The sequence below is a fragment of the Protopterus annectens genome, chromosome 6.part0 (assembly GCF_019279795.1).
Source record: "Protopterus annectens isolate FY-2018-M chromosome 6.part0, PAN1.0, whole genome shotgun sequence".
In the NCBI taxonomy this organism is placed as follows: Eukaryota; Metazoa; Chordata; order Ceratodontiformes; family Protopteridae; genus Protopterus; species Protopterus annectens.
In genome coordinates, this window is record NC_056737.1 from 1,601,069,811 (window position 1) to 1,601,089,192 (window position 19,382).

General features: G+C 41.0%; 1 protein-coding gene across 1 annotated transcript in view; it reads left to right on the forward strand.

Annotated features, from left to right (window-relative positions):
- The window catches only part of TRAF3IP1 (TRAF3 interacting protein 1), a 2,107,097-nt gene that overhangs the window by 1,550,312 nt on the left and 537,403 nt on the right, over window positions 1-19,382 (forward strand). The window contains exon 12 of the mRNA XM_044075051.1: window positions 15,865-15,901. Within this exon, the coding sequence (XP_043930986.1) occupies window positions 15,865-15,901 (37 nt within the window). The remainder of the gene's footprint in view (window positions 1-15,864; window positions 15,902-19,382) is intronic.

Here is a 19,382-nt window from a genome sequence, read left to right on the forward strand (position 1 = left end):
CAAAATGGTGTCTACAGGACTGCAATCAGTTTCTCTCAACATTTAAACAGATTGAACTCTACAGTTCCCTAAAAATCTGTGTCTACAGGACTGCAATCAGTTTCTCTCAACATTTAAACAGATTGAACTCTACAGTTCCCTACAAAACGGTGTCTACAGGACTGCAATCAGTTTCTCTCAACATTTAAACAGATTGAACTCTACAGTTCCTACAAAACGGTGTCTACAGGACTGCAATCAGTTTCTCTCAACATTTAAACAGATTGAACTCTACAGTTCCTACAAAACGGTGTCTACAGGACTGCAATCAGTTTCTCTCAACATTTAAACAGATTGAACTCTACAGTTCCCTACAAAACGGTGTCTACAGGACTGCAATCAGTTTCCCTCAACATTTAAACAGATTGAACTCTACAGTTCCTTACAAAACGGTGTCTACAGGACTGCAATCAGTTTCTCTCAACATTTAAACAGATTGAACTCTACAGTTCCCTACAAAACAGTGTCTACAGGACTACAAAACAGTGTCTACAGGACCAACATTTAAACAGATTGAACTCTACAGTTCCCTACAAAACAGTGTCTACAGGACTGCAATCAGTTTCTCTCAACATTTAAACAGATTGAACTCTACAGTTCCCTACAAAACAGAGTCTACAGGACTGCAATCAGTTTCTCTCAACATTTAAACAGATTGAACTCTACAGTTCCCTACAAAACGATGTCTACAGGACTGCAATCAGTTTCTTTCAACATTTAAACAGATTGAACTCTACAGTTCCCTAAAAAACGGTGTCTACAGGACTGCAATCAGTTTCTCTCAACATTTAAACAGATTGAACTCTACAGTTCCCTACAAAATGGTGTCTACAGGACTGCAATCAGTTTCTCTCAACATTTGAACAGAGTAGGTTGCACACACAAAAAGCATTTGTTAAGCTTTCACTTACAGTGCTGTGTAATTAAGCAGGTCACCATATTGGTCAGCCATAGGGCTCTTTTTTTCTACTTGAGTGGTTGCCTCCTTCCCCTGTAACTTAAGTAAATTGACTCTTACATTAAGAGCTGTAATACTTACCTTATAGCTTTAGGACACCTTAGGAAACCTTGTAAACTGCAATAGCCCTGCTATGTTCGGGCTCTCTTCGCTCCCCTCCCTACCCCCAATTCCCTCCCGCCCCAATACCTCTAAATTTATAGTTCTATAGCCACTCCCCCACTTTCTAGATCCTGTCTGCTTTCATCTGGGATAATTCCACCCACCCCCATTCTACTACCTCCATTTTAATAGCACCTATTAGCTTTCATCTGGCATTCTCCCATCCCCCTTCCAGTACCTTTACCTTACCACTCTATCTGCTGGTGCTGCATCACCAGGTAAAACAGTTCCTTAACTCACCAGCTGAATCACAGATAATGATATACTCCTCTTCACTACCCCTCTTGTTCACACCATACCTCCTTACCTTGTATTAAAACCTGTTTCTCACAGGATTTCAGGTTCCAAAAGGTCATACTATCACCCCAGCTGTAAATCCTTCCACCTTCAACCATACTTACAGTACCAGATCCTATCCAACATCTTGTTCAGTCTATCAACATCTCAACCCCAGGCACATTAGCTCTAGATCCAAACACTACCACAAACTAATAAACAAATTCCTGAAGTTAATCACCAAGTATAGACTCAACCTAATACTTGGTGGTGATATTCACCCCAACCCTGGCCCACTCACTTCAGATACACATACCCCCTCTACTTGCAATCTAAGCTACAAACCTAGAATTAATAGGCCAACTAACTCTCTCCTAATCTGTCATCTCAATATTAGAAGCATTAATAACAAGGTACATGAATTGCATGCACGTCTGGATGTCCACTCCCCTGAGATTCTCTGTTTATCTGAAACCTGGTTAAAACCTAACACTAAATACAATGAAGTGTTACCACCTGGTACAACATACACAGGCTGGATCGTGCTTCGAGGAAGGGCGGTGGGGTAGCTGTACTCTATAAATCTGAGTTGAATGTCACCATAGATGTAAAACAACCACCTCAGATTAATAACTCAGAGATTCTTGCCACCAAATTGTAACTTAATAAAAATAAATGCATTAATATCATCTGTATGTACATTCCCCCAGGTAACAATATATCTACATATGAAGATATCCTACACTGGCTATCATGTCACTACCCCCAAGAAACCCTACTACTTGGAGACTTTAACATAAACTGGGGCACCTGTTCCTCAGAATCCCCAATCACCCATATTAACCTGCATGCATGTACATAAATTATATCCACCCCTACCAGGATAGGTAAACCCAACCAAAAAGAAAGTATACTTGACTGGGTACTCATAAATAGTCACCCCCAACTGTACACCTCTGGTACCCTCCTTAATGGCCTAAGCAATCACCTTCTCACATATGTAATTAAGCACAAAACCATTAATTCCCAACAACCCTTACTCAGAAAGGTTAGAAACAATAAAAACTTTGACCCTGCCAAATTCCAACAAGAACTAAACTCATGTAATTGGTCTTTTCTAAAACACCTCCCCTTAGAGGAAGCAGTAGCATGCTTTAACAACAAATTCCTTGAGATCCTTGATTTGCATGCACCTGTTCGTTCAAAGAGAACCAAGGCAAAAACTGCGCCATGGCTTTCTATAGAGTCTAAACTCAAAATTACCCTTAGAAACAAAGCATGGGCTTTATGGCGTTCTTCTAAAGACCCTCAAGATCACATTAAATACAGGCAATCCAGGAACAAAACCAAAAAATCAATTTTACAAGACAAAAAACAATACTACTGTAATTTACAGACAGTAAATCAAAATAACCCTCAGAAGTTTTGGGCAGCTTTAAATAATCTACTACATCCTGGACAAACTTCAACCCCAATGTCTGCTGCTACTATTGATAAAACCCCTGAAGATGTTTCTGATAGTTTTAACCAATTCTTTACTGAGACAATTCAAGCCCTAGCTAGCCAACTACCTCCTAGCTCCCCTGGTCCTGAAAGTAGCACACCTAGAAACCTACTCGCGTTCAGCTTCCAACCAGTCGCCACTTCACTTATCCGTACCTTGATCAAAAAATTAAAACCCACTACACTTTCTGCTGATCAACTCCCTGCCGAGTACCTACAAAAATCAGCTGATGCTATTGCTTACCCCGTCTCAATACTAATCAATTGAACCATAGTAGAAGCTAAAATTCCCACCATCTGGAAAATATCCTATGTAATCCCACTTCACAAAGGAGGCAGCTCTACTGAATTCTCCAGTTATAGGCCAATAGTTATACTCTCTCCACTTGCAAAGATTATGGAAAAAATGTATTCATAGACAACTAATGCACCACCTAATCCAGAATCACCTTATGGCAGACACTCGGCATGGCTTCCGCCCTCATCACAGCACTACCTCAGCCCTCCTAGCCTTTACCAACACCATAAACCATAATCGCAACAATAATTATATATCCTCAGCCCTCTTTTTGGATCTTTCCAAGGCATTCAGTATGGTTGATCACCAACTTTTAATCCACACCCTGCAAACATTCTGTCTAGATGCTGGAGCCCTTCAGTGGTTTCAATCCTACCTGAATGGTCGACAGCAGGCTTTCCTCTGGCAGAACAAACTCTCTAACCTTCTACCTAACACTCTTGGAGTACCACAAGGCTCTATAGTAGGGCCCTTGCTGTTCTCCATCTTCATTAACGACCTTTATACTGTCATCCCAGAAGTCAGCTGTATTCAATGTGCTGATGACTCTACTCTGATTTGCTCAGCCACATCTCCAGTGGAATTATGGTCAGCTACCCAGACCACCTTTAATACAATAGAAAACTGGCTTTCTGAACATCGTCTGATCCTAAATCCCAAAAAAACTAAAATGCTGTTATTTTCACCAACACGTAGGTCTACCGCTTTCACCTTTACTATAAAATCAAATGATGGCACAATAATCTCCCCTGACCCATCTACAAAACTATTAGGTGTCATCATAGACAATAATCTAAAATTTGACCTACATGTTAACCAAACTATCAAAACCATCAATATAAAATTAGGGTCACTTTACAGAATAAAAGCCTTCCTAACCCCTCCAGCTAAAATTGCCATAGCTCGCTCTCACCTTCTTTCAACCCTTCTATATGCATCCCCTCTACTCTCGAATTTAAACAAGACTGTCCTTAACAAACTCTCAATTTGCTACAACCACATTGCCAGGTTTCCCACTGGGCTGCCTTTTAGGACACATCATTGCATCAATCTAAATCAGCTTGGGTGGCTTGAACTACCCAGCCTAATCCAGTATAACCAATTGATTATGGCCTATAAAATCCTGTATAATCCGGACAATACTCCTGCATTTAAAAATATTATCACCCCCTATAACAATCCTAGACCGCTTCTATCCTCTTAACAAACTACTAATTCAGACTAGCAAAATTAATAACACAGCTGGTGAGTCTCTCTTTGCAAACTCTGTAAGTAGATCCTGGAACTCTCTTCCAGCTGATATTACCTTACTTTCTACCTTAGGTCAATTTAAAACTAGAATCAAACATTTGTCACTTAACTGGCTATGTCAATGTATCAAGCCTGGCTAACTCTCTCTAGAATGTGTAAAAAATCTGTTAACCAGTTTGCTGTGTAATTTAATTTAATCCTGACTTGCGCTCAGGATTAACTGTAACCTGTGGAACTTGTTTAACTTGCTTACTTATGTAATCTCTGTAAATAGTCTGTTTGTAATATGTAATGCTGGTATTATGTAATGCTGTATCTGCTTACCCTTGGAGCTTTTTTCCCCGGGCCTCCGCTGAAAATGGACATGCATCCAGTCAGACTATCCCGGTCAGCAAATGTAAAATAAAAATAAAAATAAAAATACTACTTCTGCTCAAACAGAACTTATCAGAGTGTAACCCCCTACTTCAATTTTTTTCTTCAATCCCGCATATATCCTTCTTAATCAACTGTTTATTCTGACTGTTGATTATGACTCTGATGATACCAGGTTGACTGGTGAAAGCGCTCAGTCTTGTGTTACTTCAAGGAATAAATTTTCTTTTATCTTCGTGTTCCAAGCTTGTGCCTTATTCTGCCTACATTGTGGTCGAGCTGTGGTGGTGGAAATTATAGTTTGGATCCTGGTCTTGGCTCCTGATTAATTGGAATCCTTCTTAATCAACCTCATTTTTTATCAAGTAATGAAAATGCTTCCATTGCCTTACTCAAAATCCTAACTTACCAACAATAGTGGTATTTTCTTACATTCTGCTTCCCTCTGGATCATTATTGTTCTATTAATGTTGTCAAATGTTTGCCGCCACTCCACAAAACCACATTGATCCATGTCTATCGATTTTGGCATCACTTTTGCCATTTTGTAGCATTATAGACATATAAAAAATTATATTTCTTTTCACAATTAGCCTCCCAAGGAAATAACCCTAAAAAGTTTTGGAAATCTGTTTCTTCACTCCTCAACCCTGGAACTCTGGACAACCCTTCTCCTTCTTCTGACAAAGAGCCCCTGGAAATTGCTCAAATGTTTAACTCCCACTTTATTGATACCATCCAAAATATCATTAAGGACTCCACCAACAACTCTAATCAGTCTCGACATAACTCCAATTCTTTTTCTCCCCTCACTGTTGAAAATACATCCAACTTCCCCTCAGCACCACACTTTACCATCAAACCACTACCCACCTCATTAATCTTAAAACTACTCAATAAACTAAAACCATGCTCCCCCTCTACAGATGGCCTCCCATCAGAATATCTTAAACTCTCTGCTGAGGCTATAAGCATACCCCATTACCATTCTAAATAACCGCTCAATCTAAGAGTTATACGCTCCACAACTTTGGAAAAAGTCCATAAATAATCCTCTATGTAAAACCGGCAGTTCAAATGAACTGACTAACTATTGGCCCATCTCAATACTTTCACTCCTATCAAAAATTTTAGAAAAATGTGTACATACACAATTGCTAAAGCAACAGCCTCTTCGCCCCCACACAACATGCCTTCCGCCCTGGACGTAGCACCACTACTGCGTTACTTTCCTTTACCAATACTATAAATAAAGCCCTTGGCTATGATCTATCAACCTCTGTTATGTTATTGGACCTATCCAAGGCCTTTGATATGGCCTTGCATCCTAAACTTCTACAACTTCAGTCTGTTGGTTGCTGTCCAGATAATCTGACATGGTTCTCCAGCTATCTAAACAATAGGAAACAATCAGTTAAGTGCCCCAGTATGCAATCTAGATACCTACCCAGTAAAACTGGAGTCCCCCAGGGTTCAATACTTGGCTTCTTCCTTTTTAATATTGTTATCAATAACGTTCATACAGCCTCCCAACAAAGTACACTTAACCAATACACTGACAATTCTACTGTTATCTGCACTTGTAATAACCTAACTGAAATCCAAAGCATAACTCAACAGGCCTTTACATCTATTAAAACATAGCTAAACAATGGACAGCTACTTCTGAACCCAAAAAAATCCAAACTCTTCCTCTTTACAACCAAAGAACCTACATTGGACTTCAAGATACTTTCTCAAAATAACACTCAAACTGAAATAGTAAGAGCTGCTAAACTACTAGGCATTACAATAGACGACAAGCTCTCCTTTGAGCAGCACACTCTCGGTACTATAAAAAAAAATTCAAACTTGGTAAACTTTATAGACATAAACTGTATTTGGACAAGCCCACCAGGATAAAACTTGCCAATACTATGCTATTCCCTTCCCTTTTTATGGTAGCCAAATTTTCACTAACCTTCACACTATGCTTATGAACAAACTGCAGTCATGCTACTATAAAATTGCAAAATTTGCTTCTAAAATTTCTAACAGCACTCACCACTGCCTGGCCATAAATGAAATCAATTGGTTTGAATTTCCCCCATACCTAAATTTCACCCAGCTAGCTCTCACCCATAAATTAATTTATAACCCTGAAAAGTGCCCCACTGTACAAACCTTAATTAAAACATATTCCCCAATCCAGAATCTACGTTCTGCTAATAAACACTTTCTACAACTAACCAAACCTAACAAACGAGCTGGATAAAAGCCTTTATTCCTGCTCTGTCGCTAAATTATGGAATACTTTACCCTCCTCCATCACTCAACTGGACTCTCTCAATAGTTTTAAATCTGAACTTAGAACACACTATCTCAAAAATCATAACTGCCCTTGCAACCTTGTGACTAAACCACCCTGAATACGTAACTTTGTCTCTATCCTACTACCTTAATACCTTTTTACTCTAATTCCTAACTACTAACTTCTCCTATATTCACAATTCCTGTTATAGACCTTTTGCTATACTTTCAGCTATACGTTCCTTTAGTATTTCTCTACAGTTGAATACTGCTCTGCACAATGTGACCCTGTTTTTATCAGCAAATGTGCTTTCAACTTTTCTGAATTTATCTGTATTTCATTGTATAATATCTCTGATGTAAGCATTCTATTTTGGAGCTTTGTACGTTATTTTTTAGATTGCATTTCCTTTGTATAACGTGATAGGTGTATAAATTATATTTCTTGGAGCTTTTCTCCCTAGACCTCCACTGAAAATGGATTCCCAACCCAGTGGACTTTCCTGGTCAACAAATGTCAATAAATAAATAATAAATATTTATAATCATGGTTTAGAATCACAACGTGCCTATATGAAGCTGTATCTGATGGGTCTTGATGGCCACCACAGCTTTCTTCCAGGATGTTTGTGCTTTTCCTGCTTTTAAAATACTGTTAAACAAAACCTCCCAGATCTGCATCACTTTTTTCCCCCCAGCTTCCAAACTTATACAGGAATACCAACTATTCCAGGAGACTTTTCTTAGGATTTTATATTTGTACTGGAAAAATGCGCACGGTTTCCTTTTAAACTGCTCATGAGAAAATTTGAAGCTCTTATTTGGAAAATAGTGTTACTCATTGCTCTGACTTCTGAGAGATGAGGATCCGAGTTACAAGCTGTTATGTTAAGCCATCTCTATCTCATATTTCACAGAGATGGCTACATTGAGAACAAGTCCTTCCTTTATATCTAAGGAGGTTTCATAGTTTACATTGAGGCAGGCAATTCTTTAACCTGTTTTCTACCCAGAAAAAAAAAAAAAAAGAAAATGAGGGAGAATAAATTTTATACAATCTGGATTTTCACATGCAGTTCAGGTATGACATTGATGGGGCCAAATCACATCAGGAGTTCTGATCAACTGTTTATTTGCTATGAAGGTAAGAAAAACAATGAGAACAGACAATTTCTGAATAGTTGTCTCAAGTTATTGCTTTTTGATATTCTCACCATAACAAGACAATTCCAGGCAAAGTCAGTGCCCATTTTGCCAAGGCACTGGCTATTTATGTGGCTTTTTTGAAAGGGGTGGACTCTATATTAGAGGCAGAAACTTGCTCATCTATAAGCACTTTTATCTAACACTATAAACTAGATTTATTTTCTAGGTCCACAGTAGGCTTTGTTAGGACTATTTTCCAAGGGGTTTTGGACTCTGATCCTTCTTTCTCCTCCTTTCTTTTTTTCTATGCTCTGGTATTTATCACATATAGCTTAGGCTACTGCAACAATGATCTAATGATGAATATGGTACTGTTGTACAGGTAAACTTAACATAGTAGTAGATGTTGTCGTTTTTGCATTTAAGTTACCTGTAACACATTGCACTTAAGTTACCTGGCACTTGCTCACTAAAGCAATTATATAAGTCAGCACTAAAAAATTAAAAGCACTACACCCTCACAAACTCCCCTTGAGTACCTTGTTCCCCATTGGCCTTTGTTTTTAATTATAAAGGAATTCCCAATATTATTCTAGCATGCCCAAAGGTCAGTTGTCAATCTCCTCTCTGGTCCAGCTGGTGAATCTGGGAATCTTGAGGCAATGTTACAACTGCCTCATGTACACAGACAACTCTCTCCTCTTCCCAACAAATTCCACAACATGTGAGAAATGCAACCATATAGCCAAACTGGAGGCTAAGCTCTCTCAACTCAGTACTGGCATAACCAGTCAGAAGGAGAAGGAAACCACACTCACTACAATTCCAGTCTCACATAGACCTACCACGACAGCAAACCAAACACATACTCACATAAAAACATACTCAGAGGCTCTAAATAAAGATCTGCCTAAGCAGCAGAGACCTCCAAAGCAGACACCCAAGCAACCGCTACCCCAAAACAAAACACGTGCAACACATATCTCACAAAGCCAGTGTGCCGAACAGTCACAGCCCTTAAGGCTAAACAACACACCTGATACACTTGTAATAGGTGACTCTATCGTCAGGCACACTGACGTCCCGCTCACCAGGCTGAACAAGGAGAAGGTCACGGTGAGTAGCCTGTCGGGCGCTAGCATCCACCACATAACACAAGCACTCAGGTCACTCCAAGGCAAGTACAAATATGACTCAGTCATTGTCCATGCTGGTGTGAATAACCTGAGACATACCTCCCTGGACTACATGAAAAGAGACAGAGGAGCTCTCTGAGCATGTAGCCCAGTCCGGTATGACCCTGACCTTGAGTAGCATCTTACCCTCACCAAGAATGATGTCACAATATGAAGACAAGATGATCAATTTCAACAATTGGCTTAAGTATTGGTGTCATTCAAAGGGGATTCAATGCCTGTCAGCCTGGAATGATATGCTCGACAAGCCACGATGCTTCGCTAGGGACGGCTTGCACCTGTCACCCCTGGGCTTTTGGATATTGGCAAAGGCTTTTGCTACCCCCATAGTGCCTTTTTTAGGCAAGGCTCAAAAGACAAACCCACCTCCATAGGTATCACAAGGGATAAGAAATTAAGAGTAATGCTACTCAACGCCAGAAGTCTAAACCTCAAGATGCACGCACTCGAAACTCTCCTTAGCATGGAGAACATTGATATCTGTGCAGTAACAGAAACCTGGTTCAGGGCTGCCGAGAGCACCCCAGCACTACCAGGTTATACTTCATACCATGCTTTTCGGCCCCAAAACTTGGACCGAACCACAAAAGGAGGGGGAGTATCAATATTCATCAAAGATACCCACACCTCCAGGTTGGTGGCAAAGCACGAAGCATCAGAGACTATCCATGTGCAATTAACAGTGGGTAAAACTGCCTTCCAGTTTATAGCCTGCTACAGACCACTCTCCCAAACCCAGGAACCCCACTCGGCCTTCCTGAGAACACTGGAAAATATGAAGGTCTCTCCAAACACCATTATATTGGGCGACTTCAACTACCCAAACATAGACTGGGAGCATTACTCTAGCTCCAACACCCTAGCCCAAAGGTTCCTAGAATTAATAAACTCAAATGCTATGGAACAACTTGTTACCACTCCCACAAGAGGGGAAAACATACTGGACCTGATCATCACCAACATGGGGACTCTATGCTCCAGACCAGAAGTGTATCCCTCACTGGTAAGATCAGACCATAAACTAATCTCACTGGATATTCACATCCCGACCCCACCCCCTGCCCAGAAAACCACAGTGAAAAACTTCTCTAAAGCAAATTTCACACTCCTCAAAACCGAGGTGGAATCCTTCAAAGCCCCCGGGCCTGTGGAAAATACGCCCCAGACCGCAGAATCCTTTATAAATGCATTCTACGAACACCTTCAGGAATGCATGGATCATGCAATCCTAAATAAAACCAAGACCCAGTCCTCCAAAGGCAGACGTCCTGTGTGGTGGACCCCAGCCATAAACAAACTATACAATAGAAGGAGGAAGCTACTACATGATAGAGCAAAATCCCAAAAAGGGAAGGCATCTCTGATCAGTATTAGCAAAAAACTAAGGGCACTCATAAAATAGTCTAAGGCCAGCTTCGAGAGAAAAATTGCACAGGACACTAAGGATAATCACAAGGCTTTCTTTAGTTATGTTAGGAACCTGGGTGGGAATTCCCAGATATGCTCAGAATTAGTCCAAAATGACAAAAAATACACCGAACCCACAGACTTTGCCAACATCCTAGCTGACAGGTTCAGCGCAAACTCCCCCCCCCCCAAAAGGGCAAATATCTATCCCAGCAGAGTGCTGCCCCCCTGACATCTCAGATGCTCAGGTAAGAGCCGCCCTCTTCAAAGCAAAAAACACAGCATCAATGGGACCAGACGGTGTCCCGGGCTGCATCCTACATGAACTCCAAGAAGAGCTAAACCCAAACATAAAGCTACTGTTCAATCTCAGCCTTACCACAGGATATGTACCCAAAGAGTGGCATACAGCAATAGTGGTCCCTCTTCACAAAGGTGGTGCCTCAATGGACCCTGAAAACTATCGCCCCATAAGCCTGACTAGCTTGGTCTGCAAAGCTATGGAAAGGATCATCATGGACCTCATAAATAAAGATATTGGGGACCTACAGACACTGGATCCTACCCAGTTCAGCTTTGTTAAGGGCAGATCCTGTCTCTTAAACCTGGTCAACTTCTTTGAAACAGTCACCAAGGCCATTGACGAAGGGAAGGTGGTCCACACAGCCTACCTGGACCTCGCAAAAGCCTTCAATACAATACCCCACTCGGGCATTATAGATAAGCTCACCAGCTTAAATATAAACCCCTATGTCACTAGATGGGTTGCAAACTGGCTCAAGGACAGAACCCACATGGTTAGAATTGCTGGAGCCATGTCAGACTCCAAACCAGTTACAAGTGGCATCCCACAAGGCTCAGTCCTGGGACCTCTCTTGTTTGGTATATATTTCTCGGAGGTACAGGCCAACACGGAAGGACTGTGGCTGACCAAGTTCGCAGATGACTGCAAACTGGGCGCCATAATCGACTCTCCGGCCGACACAAGCATCCTCCAAAAGGGTCTCATAGAAACAGACAACTTGTGCCAGAGCTATGGCCTCAAGCTAAACGCCAAAAAGTGTATAGCCATCCCCTTTGGCAAAAACAAAGTGCCCACAAATTACCACATAGGTGGTAATCCCTTAAGTACAGAAGAAGTAATTAGGGACCTGGGGACCCAAGTTGATAGCAATCTATCATTTGACAACCACATGGCCAAAGTGGTTAGAAAAACATTTTATATAGCCCACCTAATCATGAAGGGATTCACATCTAGATTAGGGGAGGTCATCGTGCCTCTTTACTCATCCCTCATCAGGCCCATAATTGAGTACAATGCCCCTTTTGGGATGTACCTTACCAAACACCTGCAGCAACTGGAAAGACCCCAAAAGTACCTCACCAAGAGGATCAAAGGGCTCAAACAGATGCCATATGCTGCCTGGTTAAAGAAACTCCAGCTCTACTCAGTGGCATACCGCCTTCTCAGAGGCAATCTGTGCCTGATGTATAAAGCCATGTCCAACCCGGAATTAAGGGACATGCTGCACCTCAAAAAATCCAAATCCCATCGAGCTACACGCTCGAGAGACTTGAGCCTCAGCACTGAAATAAATAGGGCATGCTGGAGGGACAGATTCATAACTCAGAGGCTCCCTTCACTCTGGAATAAAATCACAGTCCAGGTTAGGCAGAGTCCCTCATTGACTCTCTTCAAGAGGAATCTTGATGAGTGGATGGGAGATCGTAGGTTTACCCTGGGTATCACTTCTGTGTCACTGTTAGACAGAGGCACAGTATACTAACCTCGAAAAAGGGCATAGCAAAATTAATTTAAAATGGGTGGCGAAAGCCAAACATTCTATGGCTAGGCTTATAAATGCCCTAGGGTAGATAGCCTAGTATGAACCTATGAACCTATGTTCAAATGACTGTTACAGTAGTCATACCCACCCACCAGCCTCCTCTTCTTTGCTATTTTTATTCTAGGGTGTTAATTTTCCTATCTGACAGGGCTTTAGCCTCCCTCTTCTGGATCAACAAACCTCTAAAGTTTTGGTGTCCTTAGCCATTGATTTTATACTGCTCTTGTGAAGATACACAGTGGCTAGGGAACATGGGAGATTCCTAAAGCTTTGGATGCTGGACGACTGATCAAACCCTTAACAGGACATACCCATGTAGCTTAGGCAACTACAATATGGATCTATTCAAATATCTACTGTTACTGTAAGTTTACTTGCACAGTTGTATTTCCTGTTTGCCTGATTTGAAGCTGCCATTCACAAATCAGATAGTACATATTTGGAGAATACCTCCAATTTCTCCTCATCTGCAAGTGCTAGTAAGCAGGAGAGCATTCCATCATATGATGATGCTGTTGTAGATAGCATGAAACTGTACAAAGAGACACATCCTTGCATTACTGCCCTCACCCACTACTCCATGGATGTTGTACTTGTGCTAACACATGGTTGATTTCATATGAAATTCTTGTTGATAATCCATACCTGTTATAACTTGGGATTTGACAGTTTGGCATGTGCGGTCAACAAAAGTGTCACCTGTTGCTAAGTTCTGAGTGTACACAGTGAATGCCTCTGTCCAGGGAGATAGGTCTTCATCAGTTGCATATGCCGGTATGTAACGTCTACCTGGCTGGCTGGCTAATTTATCCTGATTCTGTGTCACTCGTGATGATAATGCCTACATCACCTCTGCTGATGTTCCTACTGTCACTGCATTGATTAACTGGCAAGGTGACTTCACAGTTCCTGCAGTACCCCTCCCCCCTTCAGTTTCTTCAACATTTGTACATGACAGGCAGTGGTACTAGTTCCATAGTGGCGAGCACTAAGGGTAGGGGATGGCAACCACTCAGGATTCACAATTGCCATTTGCAGTATCACTGCAGTGTCTATAATTTCTGGTATTGCTTGCTTATCAAGTTGGTATACATATCCGTGACTGACATTTAATTTTACTGTGCTGCACTGTTTCAACTGTACGGTCGAGCCAGATGATAGATGTAATTTGTCTTCATTTCACATCTTGTGGGCTTGCTCAGATGTCATACTTTTTGTCAGGGTTGTATTTTATTAGGCCATGGGGCTACATAGTACTGCATTAGCACAAGTTAGAACACATCATTGTGCAGCTGTTTGAATATCCTTGCAGCTCTAGGATGACATATGAGTGGTGCTACTTTGTGTTTGTCTTTCTGTTACTTCCTTCAGTTTTTGTAACACCTGCCTTTGGGGGCCTGCATAGCATTGAGACAATGGCAGCTCTATGCCTTGATATGCAGCACTGTACATTGAGGTATGGGTTCCTACAGTATCTGAGCAACTGCAGCTATGAATTTGATACCCAGTGATGTTTTAAGATGTATTAAATCCTATATTCTGCATTCAGTGTTTCTATCTTGCTGAAGAAAAATAGTCTGCTTGAATTTTATTTTCACTTTCAGTGAGAGTATTTTGAGATGGGGAATCCTTGAATCACCAAGTGTGACCAGCCCATATGTCTGTGATGTCTGTGGTATATAGGTTTAACTTAATTGGTGTTTTATTAACTGGGTTGTGGAGGATAATCAGGGGTAGTATATGATTATGAGGTAAATGAAGGAAATACTGTTTCACAGCTGGTGGTGGAGTACATCATATACAGGGGTAGAGAAAGCAGAGTATAAGTTAATGTTGTTGTTGTTGTGTCTTTCGGCGTTTCCCAGTTAGGGGTCGCCACAGCGGAACTCTTGTCCGCTAATGATTGGTTGTTGATTTTTACGTGCCAAGTTACCAGCCCTGATGCGCAACCTTCAACGAAGGTACGCCCATTCACGCATGTCTCCACGCAGAAGACGCTCTAGCTGAGAATCGAACCAGGCAGCGTCTTACTGTGAGGCGACAATGCTACCGCAGCACCACCACCGCAGTTGTAGGACTTCAAAGATGCCTGGGAAGGTTAATGGTGGGTTTCAGTGATGCCTGGGAAAGATGAAAGAGGCAGGACAGGGTACAGGGAAGATCATCTATGTAGAGGCTAGCTTTGCTGCTCAGGTTGACTCATTCAGGTCATATTTTTTCTTCTGTGTCATCATATTTTCCATGATTCAGCTTAGTGTTGATTTTAACATCCAGATCCTTTGTTTGGCTTCTCTTATTTATTAATACAACTCTGCTGTATGCTTAATATTCGTATGAAGCACAATATTTTAATGCATTTTAATGTTTTTTAACTATAAATGATGACTTTGTAACCATATATGTTTAGTGAATGAGCACCATCAAGGTATAAATTATTTTTTACCATTTTGTAATGAAAACTCTTGTTTCAGGGATAGTCATTGTTATCAGCAAACTATAGAATTCATGTTTGCTTCCCAGGAAAGCAGTGTTGGGCAGGACATTTTTCAGTCCATGTCTTCTTCATAGCAAAGACCAATGAAGAATTGGTTTGTTCTGTACTGGATATTCAGCCAGCTCAATTTAATTTACTGAGCACTCAAAAATAATTTTTCTAATTATCTATAAGAAATTACTTTTTATAACATTATTCACTTTCATTAAAATTATAACAATGACATGATGTTCACTTTAATCCCTCCAGTAGATGGTACAGTATTTTTATTCATTACATAGAAGGATATCAGTGTGTGTAATTGAAAGTGTGAACACTCATTTGAGAGATGCATAATGCTGGTACCTTGCATGAAGGTACATGGAACTCAGCAGACATGTTTTGATCCAGAATGACTAGTTAAGTATACAGTGTATAATTATTTGTTTTTGATGGTCCTTATCAGTTTTCTTAAACTTTATATTTCTTTGTATGTGGAATATGGTTTGCTTATAAAGAAGGATATGAAAAAATGTAGTAATATATTTTATTCATTATTAATTATGTTAGAAAGAAATGCTGCTGCCTTGATGCATTGCCATCTGTCAAACATTTTGCCAAGAAGTGTTTCTTTGATATTACAGGAAACTTCTGTGATGGTCAATGAAAATGAAAAGCATGGTAAGTTCTGAAATGTTTTATCCCTTTGTAACACTTTGATCAAAACTGATGTGGAGTTTGTCTTAAAATTATAGATAAATTATATAAATAATTCAAGAAAATTATAAAAATTGTGCTTACTTACATTTTCTGATGGGAAAGGAAGTGTTCCATCTGTTCTATTTTGAATATACTTAGTTTCCTTGTTCCACTGATCTACATGTCTGATTAGAAAAAATGAACAAGACTATTGTCTGTCGTATTATGCCATTGTTCCTGCTAGTCTGAAATTTGTGGACATAATTCCAATTCATGAGGAGGCCCAACTGACAATATAAGTAATTATAGATCTATCAGTCTTAACTTCACTAGTGGAGTGAGTTTTGACAGGTGATGGACTTCACTCAACATGGTTTCACAAAAAATGCTTATATTTACTAATTTAATTGAATTTTATGACCCAGTGATAATTACATTAAATATGGGCATGTCTGTAATGGTGACCTGTTTGGATTTGTCTAAGGCTTTTGACAGTGTCCATCATTTTGCTATCATTAATGCCATGCTCAAACACAAAGTTAATCCATCTGTTGTTCGCTGGGAGGCTAACTGGTTTTGTGGTAGAGTGCAGAGAGTAGGGTTAGGAAATTTCACATTTAGCTGTCTTGAAGTGAACAAAGAGGTCCCTCAGGGCTCAGTTCTAGGTCCAGTATTGCTCAACCTCGTATTTTTATTTATTCCTAAGATGTGTAATGTTTGGATGGCAAGGTATGCGAATGATATTAAACTAGGTTGTGTTATTACATCATCAGAGGATATTGACTACTTCAAAACTTACTTATATTTGATGGCTGAAAGGTTAGACTTAACTGGACTAAAGGTTAATTTGGGTAAATGTGCTACTTTGCATTTTGGGAAACCACTGATTAAATGTCAAATAAACTTAGGTCCTTGTGAGTTACAGAAAGTTAACGTAAAATAAGGATTTAGGTATTATTATATGTAGTAATATTTAAGTATAGGACGAATGCCTTAAAAGTTAAAGGTAAGGCATTAAAAGTTATTGGCTTTTTTTTAAGAACTTTACAACAAGAAATAATGACTGTCTTTTGAGGTTGGCCATAACATATGATCTGATGTTATCAGTCTTCACATAATCCTTGACTGTGGGTTCGGTTCCATATTCCTGAACTGACTCAGCCGTTATTCCAGCTCGCGCCTTCCATAAACTGTCGAACTTAGCTCTACCCATAATGCTCCTCTCATTTGCCGCTTTAAGTGCCAGATACAGTCCTCTCCTGTCAGCTCTCGAGCAAGCAATTTATTATCACTGTAAGTGTTATTTTTCCTTTTTCATCTTCTTAACTGATTAGTTGTTCCCTAAAATCTTATTCTTTACCCAGCTCCTCTTCCCTTAACTTTACTGGTGTATTTTTTTCTCCAGTTTACCATCGTTGGTATTCCTCCTTCCCTTTTCTTATCTTTACGGTAATTTTCCCATACCATTGTTGGTACCTCTTTCCACCTGTCCTTTTACCGCTATGATAAATCTGTCATACCATTGTTGGTATGTTTTTTCCCTTTCAAAAAAACACTTCCTCATGTGTGTGTGTGTGTGTGTGTGTGTGTGTGTGTGTGTGTGTGTGTGTGTGTGATATGGCTGAAAAGGCTAAAGGCACTTCTAACTTCAACAGATGCCAGAAGGGTGACTATAAACTGCTGAGCTCTGACAGACGTGACTTGTGTGTTTATTGCTTGGGCCCAGTACACTTTTAAGAAGACTGTGCCATCTGCCATGGCTTTAGTCACTGAGCCCTTATAGAGAGGAAATACAAGTGAATCTTGAAGGGCATAATAAAGTCTAGCTTTGATGAGGCCATATCTATTACTTCTAAGACTGATGTTAGCTCCCCTTCTTCCTCCTCTTCCTCCAGGCATGAGGGTACTATGATGAGTGGATGGGAAATAGGAAATACACCCTGGGGATCACTTCTGTGGCTCTGCTCGAAAGGGGCACAGGAAATTAACTTTCTTGGGTGGCATAAGCCAGGGATCCTTGTTGGCTACGCTTACATAGGCCATTGGGCTAGCCTAGTACCTACCTATGAACCTAAGAGGAGCCACTTGGTTCCAACACTCTCCTTGGAAACACCTGTTAAAAAGACTAAGTCTTCCCCGGTTCCCACAGTTTTGGCAGAAGTGGATGGAAAGCAGATAAAATCATTGGTGCCTTCGGTGCTGATCTCTGCACAGACAATTCCAGGACCCACTTTTTTCTCAGTTTAGACTCTTTCACCCTCCTCCATTCCATTGATCTCAGAACTGAAGGAGTTTTCTTTCAAGGCTTTGCCTCACACAAGGTACTTCCCAAAAACTGACCCCTTTGTAGACTGACTGCCAAGCCAATTCTTTGAAAGACCCCTCTCCCCTTCAGTCTGTTCAATCCATTCCATCAAGACCCTCACAGAGTCCAGTGTTCTGAGGGTAGTGGACCAGCTCCTGGCAGCAAGGGGATTAGCCACTTCTTTGGTCCCTACCACTTTTGGCTCTGGAACTTTACTTGTCTCTAACCCGTTTCTTGTTCCTCCTCTGACTTCATCTGAGCATTCAGAGTTCCCGGTCCTGACTATCCCAGAGTCAACTGCATCAGCGCCGATTAGAGCCTTGTCTCTGGTGCCAATAACTATCCTGAACTGTTCAGTTCTATCGGAACTGGAGACCTCTTGGGGGTCTGAGCTTGGTTGTTGGTTCCAGGGAGCATAGATTGACACTGATCTTATCGGAGCCATTCATGTTTCTTGGGCCTTCGGCACATGTAAGTTCAACTCTGGCTTTGGACTTGGTGGGGAGTGGTTACCTCGATGCTGAATGGGACCACAGTTTTGACGGAGTCCATTTTGATTTTCGGCTCCCATTCCTCTACAGCGGGGCCTGCTTTCCATGTCATGGTGGGAGCCTTGTCCACTACAGAATCACAGTCAATTCCACTCTTATCAGAACATCATTCCAGTCCTTCCCTCACCCAGAGCTACCACAAGCCTTTGACATGGGACAGCAGGCACAGAAACCTCAGGATTCAGCCATGGTGGTTATGTCCTCTTCAGACACCTCCCCAGCCAGTCCCACTGAGGAGATGCCCCTGAAGAGAAAGTGCAAGAGGAAGCAGCTGGACTCCCCTGAAGAGTCTTACTCAGAAGATACTGACTTTGATGAAGGTGAAGTTTCCACAAGGTCAACCCCAGATGATGCCTCATTCGGTGAGATTCTAGAGATCCTTAAACAGAGGGGTGGCTGGACTTCCCAACAACTTTTCTCAGAAGTGTTAATATACCTTGAGGCTTTCCATGCCCGACCATCTACTGCTTGGATCTCTCCTCCTGCTGACGATCTAATCAAGTTGATTGCGCAGCAGGCTTGGAAGATTCCTGATTCCATCTAACCAATCCCTAAGAGACCAGACCATATACTGTCAGCTGCCACGGATCAGCTACATTAGGCTAAA